The 12476-nt window shown below is 42.6% G+C and overlaps 2 protein-coding genes across 6 annotated transcripts in view; both read right to left on the bottom strand.

Annotated features, from left to right (window-relative positions):
* The window catches only part of LOC124518720 (zinc finger protein 33B-like), an 86042-nt gene that overhangs the window by 55476 nt on the left and 18090 nt on the right, over nt 1-12476 (bottom strand). The gene's annotated exons all lie outside the window — the stretch shown is intronic.
* Nucleotides 66-12476, bottom strand: part of LOC124518717 (zinc finger protein 33B-like) — a 54011-nt gene continuing 41600 nt past the window's right edge. For all 4 annotated transcript variants that reach the window (XM_047088761.1, XM_047088760.1, XM_047088758.1 and 1 more), the window contains one exon: nt 66-8309. In XM_047088761.1, the coding sequence (XP_046944717.1) occupies nt 5983-8309 (2327 nt within the window). In that variant the 3' untranslated portion in view covers nt 66-5982. The remainder of the gene's footprint in view (nt 8310-12476) is intronic.

The following is a 12476-nucleotide window of genomic DNA, read 5'->3' as shown; positions in this document are numbered from 1 at the left end:
ACATACCTACTCATCCGAATGTCTCAGGTTGTTCATACTGGCAAAAAAAAATAACACAGCCCGGGTGCCTTACAAACAACACAAATTTATTTCTCACAGTTCTGGAGGCCCTCAAGTCCAAGACAGATGAAGGGGCCAGCGGTATCAGCATGTGGGGAGGGCCTGCCTCCTGGTTCACAGATAGCTGTCCTTTTGCTCTGTCGTCACTTGTGCAAAAGCCAAAGGCGTTCGCTCAACACTTGTGAGGGCTTTACTCCCATTCATGAGAGCTCTACCCCCATAACCTCATCACATCCCAAAGGCCCCCCACCTCCAGACACCATCACACTGAGGACTGGAGTTCAACATATAAGTTCTGAGGAAACACAAATATACAGTCACCCGCACTCCATTTGGTAGTCAGTAACTCCTCTAAGATTTTAGGGAATGACATGATCAAATTTAGCCGAAGGCCCAAATACAGCTGTAATTCAAGCCTTGTGTCAAGGTCATGACAATTTGTCAACGGTGCGTTTCAGCAGATATTTAAGTCATTTCACAAACGATCTAGCGAAGGTACGAAAGCCAGTTAGTGCCCTTTGATCTTCTGTTGCATAAGTTATCTTCGTATAGTCTGGACTCCCAGCTGGGGCAATCTGTGCACCTTCACTTCTGTCGTTTCGTTGTTTCCTTTTCCTGTGCCTAAGTTCCTCCCACCCCTCATTCGTTCTTGCCAATTCTCTCCTTTTTGTTGTCACTCAATATACGTCAGGGGCTTTTCTATTTACTCTGATCGCGCGTACAAGTTGCCTTCTCCAGAGAGCCTCCAGGGAGGATCTGTGGGCTCAAGAGCCCACTCTGTGGCAAAGGTCACATTGCTTCACGCGGATGAAGGATCCTGGGCTTACCCTGCATTCCAATGATCCCCTCTGCTGTGGCACAGGGTGAGTGCTTTCCCCTCTGAGTAGGAGGATGAGAATTTTTCTCAACAGAGGCAGCAGAGCACAGCTGCAAGGAGCAAGCGTGGCCCATAACCCGGCGGTTGACCGAATGTCTTCTGTAGGGCTGCCTTTTTGCAACAGTGCAGGTTTCTTCTCTCTCATTTCTCTCTCTACAAATTCCCTCACAGTATTTTGGGTTTCTAGCCATGTGAAGTGACAGCGTTCAGTTTTTGTCTCCATCCTGACACCTGTGGCGGGGGCCTGGGTGGTTACCAGGGAAAGGACCACAGCCCGGCAGTCCGCCTCAAGGACAGCTGTCCCTTCCTCCAGGGAATGCCAGCCAATCTCTCTGGGGTCACGGTTCACAAACAATAAGGTCATTCTGGCACGGCAAGGGTCAAGGCCATCAAGCCCCAGGACTCCAAGGTTAGTCCTTTGGTGTACTGAAAAAAACCCCAGCGCCTCGCAAACCCCAGGTGCACTGGCTGAGGGTTCTGCATTAGCGCAGTTGAGGTCCTTCCTCTGGCAATTTGGAGACGTCCCCTTTTGTTTCTCATCAGCCTCCGGGCCACAGGACACCACAGGTGTGCACCTCGGCACCCTCGGGCGTGAGGCGTGTGTGCAATGGCAGCAGGGGAAGGAGCAGCAAGAGATGGGGACGGCCGCTGCCCGCACGTGAACAACAGCTCATCACGCACCGAGGGCCGTGCACGCTTCGTGCTCCCGGGGCCAGGGCAGCCCAGCTTTCCAAACTTTCACCAAGGGCCAGCTGCATGCCCTCCCCGCTGGGGCACAATGACAAAAACTGGTAAGCGTGGCTACCCTGAACAGCCGGGGACGGCCAACACACGGTACACAGTAACCGGAGAGTGCCAGCCAGACCCTCGACCCTGGGTAGCTGGGGCTCAAATGCTCACCAGTTAAAGTGCGGTGTCGTCACCGCCTCTACAGGCGGAGCGTCTCACGACACCAGCCAAACTGACTGAACCCGGAGCCCAGGCACCTCGGGTACAGCCAATTAACAATTCTTAGGGCCAAGAGCTTGTTGCCAGGGGAGGAGACAGTGACACCCAAAACAGGCAGCACAGTCCACGGCAAGAGGCTGTCTGCCAGCAACCGGTAGCTCGGTCCCAGGTGGCCTTTGTCCTATCTCAGACCTCGTTAGTCAACAACAATCACTTAATGACAACTGGATGAACTGGGTCTTACGTGGTGACCCGGGTCTTAGATGGACCATCCTCTTAGTGATGCCCACTGTGTTAACTGCCTCCTGCTCGGAGGGTTCACTCCATGTTGGTTTCAGATGTCAAGAGTCTAGGACACTAGGCCTTAACTTCAGACCACAGTTACTGTAATGAAAAAGATTCTGAAGACTATAGACACAGCTCAGATGTTCATCGGTGGCCATTATATTTGTAGTGCAGGAACACAGGACCAACGGAAACTTAGTACAGACACAAGGTGTCATGAAGAGAGGTGAGAAATTTACGATACTTGCAGAAAAGACAAGGCGGCTTATAACAACACGAAGCTACAGCTGAAAATAGGCTTTAGTGATGGTCAGCATATGATCTCTGAGAATGCATTCTGCCTCCCACCATGGGACAAGTGGTACTGAATACTGCGTTTCTAACTTTGTAATTATAGAAGAAACACCCTCGGAGATTCCTCTATATTGCTATAGGCAGACAGGATGGTTCATTTCTTTCACACACTTTACATTTTAGAGTAGTCGTAGAGTTACAGACACATGGAGCAGAAAGTCGAGTTCCTATACACCCCTTCACTCCTACCCCTCTGCAGCCCCCCATCATTCATATCTTGCAGTAGTGTGGTCCATTTGTTACGACTGATGAGTCAATGCTGATACAGGAGTACTACCTGAAGACCACAGTTTACATTAGGGCTTACCCTTTGTTACATTTTTGGGCACTGGCAAAGGATCCGCACGCCATCTACCGTTACAATATCCTACAGCATACTCCCACCGTCCTAAAAGTCCTCCCTAATCCACCTATTCAGCCTTCCCTCCCCTGCCTCAATCCTCTGGCGACCACCGATCCTTTTACTGTCTCCCCACGTGCCTTTCCAGAACGCACTATAACTGGTAACGAAAGGTGGAAAGCCTTTCGGATTGGCTTGTCTCATTCAACAATATGCACGTAAAGGCTCCTGCATGTCTCCTGTTACCGAACGGCTCATTTCTTTTTACCACCCACCCAACCACCGTATCCTAAAACCTCGTTAACTCGCGTCAGCGCGTTTTATTGTCGACTCCTGGACATTTCCTACATGGGCAATCATGTTACGTGTGACTGTACACAGTTTTCTCTCCTCCTTCCCAATCCAAGTCTCTCTCCTTCTCTGGTCTTGCTCTGTCGGCGAGGACTTCCAGAAGGAGGATGAAAGAGCAGGGACAGGGACCTCTTTGCTCTCCTCTTCTCACTGGGACAGCATCTAGTTTCTCACCATCAAAGTACAACGTTAGCTGTAGGGCTGTTGGAGATGTTCTGTACCAAGTTAATGTTCCCCATACTCCCAGCCTGCTGAGATTTCTTATTGTGGATGTGGGTTAACGTTTTGTGAAAGGCTCTTCTGCACCTACTGATAAGATCATATGATTATTTCTTCTTTTGCCTCTTGATGTGACAGGTGACTACCTGACTATCAAATGTTGAACCAGCACAGCACCCCTGGAATAAATCCCACATGGTCATGGCACGTAATTATATATTGTGGGATTCAACTTGGTGATGATTTGTTGAGGATCTCAGCATCTATGTTCCAAAACATACAGGCATCTAGCTTCCCTTTTCAGAATTTTTTTAAAGTAATCACACCCAACCTAGGGTTCGAACTCAGGACCCCGAGATTAAGAGTCGCGTGTTCTACTGACTCAGCCAGCCAGGCACCCGTTACCTTCCTCTCCTATAATGTCTCTGCCTGCTTTTGCTACTATAATAAGCATCACAGAATGAGTTAGGAAGGATTTCTTCTACTCCTCCTTTTTGGAAGAGGTTGTAGAGAACTGGTATCATTTCTTCCTTCCTTAAGTGTTTGCTAGAAGTCACCAGTGAACACATCTGGGCCTGAACTTTCTGATTTGGAAGAATAAGGATGAACTCAGTTTCTTTAATAGATATTTGCCTATACAATTTATACTTCTGTGAGTTACGCAGATTGTGTCTCTCAAGGAATAGATCTAGGTTATGAAATTTGTGGGCAGAATTGTCTGTAAGATTACTATCCTCTAATGTCCATGTAATCAGTTGTTATGTCTCTCTTTCACTTCTGATATTGGTGAGTTGTATCTACTCTTTTTCTTAGTTAACCTAGCTGAAGGTTTATCAGTTTTATTGACCTTTTCAAATAACTACCTTTTGGTTTATTGGTTCTCTTTTCAAACATCTCACTGATTTCTTCTAATTCTTAGTATTTGTTTTGCTCTTTGGATTTAGTTAACTCTTCTTTTTCTAGTTTCCGAAGATGAAAGCTTAGACTACCTATGCAATTTAAGATAATTAGTGTGTGTAACCTGATTTTTAAATCGGAGCTTGAAATGTATTATATCATCTTTACCCTCTGTCGGTCCATAAAAGCCTCACTCTGAGCTTCCTCTGGCTTTGCTCCAGTCTCAACCTACCCTCTCATATAATCAAAAATCTCCAAGGGCCCAGATCTGTTTCTGGGCACACTGGGCCCTTGAATTTACAGCCTAGTTTACGACCCTAAGTGTCATATAGTCTGTCTGTGGCTTCTATTTTGAACTCTGCCTTAGAGGGCAGTTACTTCCAGGGGTTTGTACAACTGAGGCTGAGGGCTGGAGGATTCACATATGTACACTCAAGGAATCCCACGGCTTGAAAGGGGAAAATGAGATTACAGACTAGATATCCCTCTGCACAGAACACACTTACCATTTTGTTATTTCGATTTATATATTTTAAATGCTTACCTATTAGCTTTCTGGGCTTCCTTTCAAGACATTCCTCCAGGTTGCTACATACATGGGAGGTGTGCCTGATATTGAAACAACTGCTGAACTAGGAGTGTCTATATTCAATTCCCAATTATATCAACTTCCACTAGGAATATGAAACACACAGGTTACAGAAGGTAGCATTTGAAGATACAGGAGTCCTGTAAACTTAAGGGACACTTCACAGAATCATTTAACAGGGTTGCCGTAATTATTAAATTTATCTCTCCTTTTTATAAGCTTCATATTCACATGAACTGCCAAGATTAAGGTCGCCGAAATGATATGGTTATTAACACGTCAGAACTTCCTGTGGTGAAATCCTGATTGCTTTGTAATCCCAATGCAATTAGGACAGATTACAGATTCCCTTTTGATTTTGTAACCGGTGTTAACTGATACTTAAACTATAAGCAAGAACATTTCATAAAACTTCACATACACATAGTGCATATAAAAACTACTGACATGTGAATGTAAGTGAGTATTAGGGTATCGTCCATATTTCTGCTCTAGAATATACCACGGTCATGTAAGATATCTTTAGCTAAAGCTCAGGGAAGGGCACGTGAGCATGTTACGTATTACTACTAATACATACTACTAATTACTTGTTTTCAGTTGTTTCATTTTACATTTTTTTGTTGTACACTGCACAATATTCCTCTAAAAATTACAACTTCTTATGTTGCCTAAAGTAATAAGGCATCAAAACCAAAACACAACTTCCAATATTATATTACCTCTAAAGACAATCTTCAAGCTCTTTGTCTCAAATTGAAAGATTTCTCCTTAATAGAAATTAACATAACCTACTTTGTATTTTAGCTAAAAACAAATCTTATAAAATCAAAACATCTTCAAGGTTCTATGCCCGCATTTGCTAGGGACATTCAAAGGAATGTTCCTTAACAAGACTGTCCTTTATGTGTTGCAGTCTACTTTGGGGTAAAATAAGGCCAGTTTGTGGACGAAAGTTATTCAACATTCAGGACATCAACATTGCTTCCTCTACAACGTGAGTTCTCTGAAGCGGAGCGACTGCTGAACCACACCTCAACATTCCTAAGACCCACTGCAATCCTAAGGTTTCTCTTGCGTGTGTGTTCTCTGATGTACAATGAGGTTTGACTTCTGAGAGAAGGGTTTTCCACATGTGTTACATTCATAGGGCTTCTCACCTGTGTGTGACCTCTGATGGTTAACAAGGTTTGATTTACGGTAAAAAATTTTCCCACATTCATTACACTGACAAGATTTCTCCCCTGTGTGAACCCTATAATGCACTGTGAGAGAAGATCTATGAATGAAGGATTTCCCACATTGGTTACATTTGTAGGGTTTTTCCCCTGTGTGTTTTCTCTGATGTATAAGAAGTCCTGACTTCAAATAGAAAGATTTCCCACATTCATTACATTTATAGGGTTTTTCTTCTGTATGAGTTCTCTGGTGCACACTTAGAGCTGATTTATCACAGAAAGCCCTTCGACATTCATTACATTCATAGGGTTGCTCTCCTATGTGCATTCTCTGGTGCTGAGTGAGCCTAGACTTCTGGACAAAAGATTTTCCACATTCATTACATTCGTAGGGTTTCTCCCCTGTGTGTTTTCTCTGATGTAAAGTAAGTCCTGACTTGACACAGAAAGACTTCCCACATTCATTACATTTATAGGGCTTTTCTTTTGTATGAGTTCTCTGGTGCACAATTAGAGCTGACTTATAACAGAAAGCCTTTCCACATTGGTTACACTCGTAAGGTTTGTCACCTATGTGGATTCTCCGGTGGTAAGTGAGCTGAGACTTCTGGCAGAAAGTTTTCCCACATTCATTACATCCGTAGGGTTTCTCCCCTGTGTGTATCCTACTATGTTTACTTAGGGACGATTTATTATAGAAGATTTTTCCACATTCATGACACTCGAACGGTTTCTCCCCTGTATGTGTCCTGTGATGCTGAGAGAGGGTAGATTTACGGCTGAAGGATTTCCCACATTCAGGACACACAAAGGGTTTCTCCCCTGTGTTTCTCTGATGCACCATGTGGTCAGACTTCAAACACGTTTTCCCACATTCGCAACATTCATAAGGTTTTAACTCTGTATGAATTTTCTGATGCCTGGTGAGTACTGACTTGTGGTAGAAACTTTTCCCGCATGCATTACATTTGTAGGGCTTATCCTTTACGTGGGTTTTCTGATGTTGTGTAAGATATGCCTTCCGACAGAAAGATTTCCCACAGTCAGGACATTCAAATGGTTTCTCCCCTGTATGAGTTCTCTGATGTAGCATAAGGTGTGAATTGATCCAAAAGGATTTCCCACATTCATAGCATTCATAGGGTTTCAGCCCTATGTGTGTTCTTTGGTGTTTGGTGAGGTCTGTCTTCTGGTAAAAAGTTTTCCCACATGCGCTACACTGATAGGGTTTCTCCCCTGTATGTATTCTCTGGTGTATCGTGAGGGCTGACTTGTGGCTGAAGGCTTTACCACATTCGTTGCACACATAGGGCTTCTCCCCCGTGTGTGATCTCTGATGTTTCGTGAGGTCTGACTTCTCCCAGAAAGTTTTTCCACATTCATCACACTGAAAGCGTTTCTCTCCCGTGTGTATCCTCTGATGTCGAGTGAGGTGGGACTTATGCCAAAACGCTTTCCCACATTCGTTGCATTCAAAGTGTTTCTCTCCTTTATGATTTGTTTCAAGTTGTGGAAGGCATAAATCCCCCCGGAAATGATCCCCACTCTCACTACACTCCGAGGGTTTCATACGTGCCCCATGAGGTTTCAAAAGGGTAGACTTCACACATAACGATTTCCCACAACCACGCAGTCCACAGTGATTCTCTTCGGAGGCATTCATGTGATGTAACAGGAAAGAGGGGTTAGGAAAGAAGGTTCTCCCATATTCAATACATTCAGAGTGATTCTCTTCAGTGATCTCTCTCTTGTACGTACTCAATGTTGCCTTTTCGGGGAAGGTTTCTTGATACATGTAATATTCAAAATTTTGCTCTGCACTTTGAATCTTCTCACTATCAACAGAGTCCTCAACCTGACTGAAAGTTTCTCCATGTTTAAAAAATTCACTTTTCTCGCTAGTAGGAGTTTTCCCGTGTTTAATACTGAGTAGCAATTTTCCATAGGCACTAAATTCACCAGTCTTTTTTCCCAAACGTCTTTTCTTATTGATACACAATTCAGAAATACAGCTGAAACTCACTCCATATGAGTCACACTGACAGAGGCTTTCTCTGGAAGGAAACGAATTTGTGTCCAGGTTAAATGGTTTTCCTATTACATTACCTCGTTCCTTGGTCTGCGTTTTCTTACTGATGAATGCAACTTCCCACATAGGTTTACGCTGGTTTTCTTGCCTCCTTCCTTTCTTGTGATCAGTTTCCCAGACTTCTAAAGATAGGAAAAATTAACCGTACACATAAATACTAACTCATTTCTTCTAGAATGCAACATATATACAAATGCCCTATGTTTTAGCGGATTTTGATTTCTTGTCTAGTCTCCAAGGAAGAAAATAACTATAAGTACTTATTTTTTCGATTTCTTCTGTTGGACATGAAAATACAAAAATGGAAACAAGAAACAAAAGGCCTGGCATGGTGGAAGAAAGGAGAGGAAACTACTGCAAGCATACATCTGCATTCCGACGTCTGAGGAGTAATGGCAGCTACTAAATTCTGAACGTCTCCATCTATCCTCCAAATGCCTCTAAGGATCAACATAAGGAGAGCAAATAAAATAACCAATCAACAACCCGTGACTTCAGCATAACTGGGAAATACAAAATACTACTGACTTCAAACCACCACTGAGAAAATAAACATTTAATACAGAAGAAACTGATAAAAGAGCTCACATCTATAGAAAGAGCTTGAGCCTGTGGCAACTACACATAGAGGAAGAGACAGAGAACTTAGAGATAATTAAAGTCCTTTGTTTTAAATACTTATTTTTGAGAGAGAGACAGGGAAACAGAGTGTGAGCGAGGAAGGGACAGAGAGGGATACACAGAATCTGAAGCAGGCTCCAGGCTCCAAGCTTGTAGCACAGAGCACGACATGGGGCTCCAACTCACGAACCGTTAAGATCCTGACCTGAGCTGAAGTCAGACGCTCAACGGACTGAACCACCCAGGCGCCCCTAGAACGTATAGGTAATTAAATGCAAATAAAATCACTCCCTCAAAGGAGAAGTCCCACTGTGAGAGGGAAAATATGGAGCAGACATCTTCGTTCTGACAGATGACAGCTCAGACCACCGAGAACTCCGACACAAGGGACTTGGAGTATTAATGGGAACTACGGAGGCAAGGGCTGATCGGGTGAAGAATTCAATGGTAAAAAGGCCAGAGTGATCTTAGAATATGACTCAAATTGTAAGAACCTGGTTATGAGCTCAACTGTCCCCCTCCCAAACTCGTATGCTGAAGCCCTAATCCCCAGTGTCACTGCATCCGGAGACACAGCCTTTAAGGAGGTTAATTAAGGTTTGAATTACATCATCAGGGTGTAGCACTTATCGGATAGGAATGACCTCCTGATCAGAAGCCGAAGAGACACCAGCACTTGTCTGCTCTCCCTGTGTGCACAGAAGAAAAGCCATGTGAGGAGAGAGCCAGAAGGTGCTCTCTGCAAGCTGGAGAGAGAGGGCTCACCAGAAGGCACCCTGAAGGCACCTTCATCCTGCCTTACAACCTCCAGATGAGTAAAAAATAAATTTCTGCTACATAGGCCACCCACTCTGTGGTGTTTTGTTAGAGCGGTTCAGGCCAACTCGTAGGAAGCATGAAGAGAAAGGAGACTTAAATGAAATTTAATAAACAGCATGGAAAAAAGACATGACAATAGAGCGAAAAAAGAGAATGACAATAAAACCAAAGAAAGAAAACTGGATCACAGAGAAAGTTCTGGATAAAGCAGGTGATCTACAAAATAATAAAGTACATGTTTTAAATAAAAATTATATGTGTGACTGTAGTCTCTAAAGAGAAAAAAAGAAAACAATGGAATAAATACAGTATTAAAAACCATTATCTAAGAAAACTGCCCAGAAATAAAAAGAGATCTTACCCGCATATTTTAAGGACCACCATGAACTTTCCTTTTCCATCAGGAAAGCTGACCTGAAACAGTCCTTCCTAAGACATGCTTTAATGAAACTGTAAACCTTAAAAGTGAAGAAGTCTCCTCTGGACAGAAAGATCAAGTCTCAATAAGCAAGCAAACAAACATGTAGATTGGGCAAGAGACTGTCACCAATAAACAAAGTGAGGTCAGTGCAGCAACCTTTTCAACAAATAACCAAGTAGAAGTCAAGGGTTGTATATCCAGCCACGTGATCCTTTAAAAGTATCCAGGCTCTGGGACGAGGTCAATCATATTAGATATTCAAGAAATCAGGTAATAATGTAATCACGGAACCTTCTAGAAGAGGACAAACTTCAAGCAACCAGTATTTGATAGGAAACACTGGTAGAAAAGCTGAGCAGTGTAGGACTAAGACCAAAAGAAAGTTGAGAATAAGAATACCAGAGTAATGTATAAATGCTATATATACCAGTGAAGCAGAAATAATGCACATAAAAAGACTACTGGATACAGGAAAAAGGAGAAGAAATAACAGTAAGCTAAGTGAGAGCCATGGAATAGTCTAAAGAAGGTCACTAAACACTCTAAAGGTCACTAAAAGCTGAAAACCAAATGGAAGGTTAAATAAGGAAATGAGCAACTAATGCCAGTATAAAAGACATTACTGTAAAAGTAACCACCAGAACAAAAACATCTAAAGTTTCTAATGGACTCCTTCAAAATGAAGAAAAGGCGTGACGAAACAGAATGATTTAGTGAATATGATACTCATGAAATGTAACAAAATGACAGATATGAGACCAGACAGGAATCCTGGTAGTAAATGTGAATGGGCTTAAATCACCACTTAATAAAATGACTTCAAACGGAGTCACAAACAAATCCCAAATCACTGCTGCAAAGGGGAAACACACTGACAGAAAATGACTCAAAAAGCTAAAAACAAAGGAATGGTCAATATTGTTCCAGGCAAAGGGAAACAATAAGGAAACAGATAAAATCTAGTTATCAGGAAGGACAAAAACAAAGCACAAGGCTAACATCCACATCTTTGAATGTACATGTAACAGTAAGGAGTATCAAAACACCAAACAACATTCATGAAACAAACACACTGATAAAAAGAGTATTAAGAAAGATCAGAGAGTATGATGTCGGAATGTAGACACGCAACGACAACAATCAGGAAGACATGTATTATGACCCATATACAATTTTCGAATATTAAAACGTTAATACAAAATACACTTACGACTCTAGGGTACAAAAAAACATTAAAAAAAACCTGATAAAGGTAACATGCTCAGGAAACAATGCACTAAATCTAGAACTTACTCGGGAAGAACAAACTTCTTCCATCAGGACCTCAAAACCAAACAACTGTCTAGTAAACTGCTCTTTGTTGAAAAAGGAAACACCAAGCTGAATTTCTAAACCAAAAAAACTACTGAAAATATTACTTATGAGTCTATGTGGGATACACGTACTGATCAGAGATTTCATAGCGTTAAATGTCTTGCATCAGTGAAAAAGAATGAAAAAGAAGCAAATCCGTGACTCAAAAAAAAACTAGAAAAAGGCAACAATAATGTAAAAGAAAGAAGTTAAAGCACAGAGAGGGAAATAATGAAGGTAAAAACAGAGAAATACAAAACTAAACTTAAAATAATACAGATAAGGGAGCTCAAGTGGTTAAGTTGTTTTGACATTTGATGATGTCATGGTTTGGTCTGTGAGTTCAAGCCCTCTGTGCTCTAGCCCCTTCCCTGCTCATGAGTGCGCGTACACTCTTCTCTCTCTCTCTCTCTCTCTCTCAAAATAAATAAATTAAAAAAAATAATAATACAGGGGCGCCTGGGTGGCTCCGTCGGTTAAGTGTCTGACATCGGTTCAAGTCACGATGTCACGGTTTGTGAGTTTGAGCCCCGCACCTGGCTCTGTGCTGACAGCTCAGCTTCAGATTCTGAGTCTTCCTCTCTCTCTCTGCCCCTCCCCGACTTGTGCTCTGTTTCTCCCTCTCAAAATTAAGTAAATGTAAAAAAAATTTTTTTAAAGGAAATAAATAATATAGATAAAAGTTTTTCTTCATCTTTAAGCTCCATTAGATTTACTAAAGGATGCCTTAGAGTGAGTCATTCCAGGTCAGTTTTCCCAGGTCCCTCATGATCCCTTCTGTTAATAAAACAGAAACAGAAAAACAGTTGTACAAGTGTTAACTCAAAAAGCTGGTAATTTGGGGGACAACTGGGTGGCGCAGTAGATTAAGCGTCTGACTTCAACTCAGGTCATGATGTCAGGGCTGTTTCAAGCCCTGGGTCGGGCTCTGTGCTGACAGCTCAGAGCCTGGAGCCTGCCTCAGATTCTGTGTCTCCCTCTCGTTCTGCACATCCCTGCTCACGCGTGAACTCTATCTCAAAAAAAAACAAACAAAAAGAGAAATTAATTTTAAAAAAAAACCTGGTTCTTTGGG

Source organism: Lynx rufus, unplaced genomic scaffold (genome assembly GCF_022079265.1).
Source record: "Lynx rufus isolate CCGP_SWC_20201006 ecotype Redwood Valley unplaced genomic scaffold, mLynRuf1.p SCAF_25, whole genome shotgun sequence".
NCBI classification, from domain to species: domain Eukaryota; kingdom Metazoa; phylum Chordata; class Mammalia; order Carnivora; family Felidae; genus Lynx; species Lynx rufus.
Note: the sequence above shows the minus strand (reverse complement) of the source record. Positions and strands in the feature narration are given on the sequence as shown.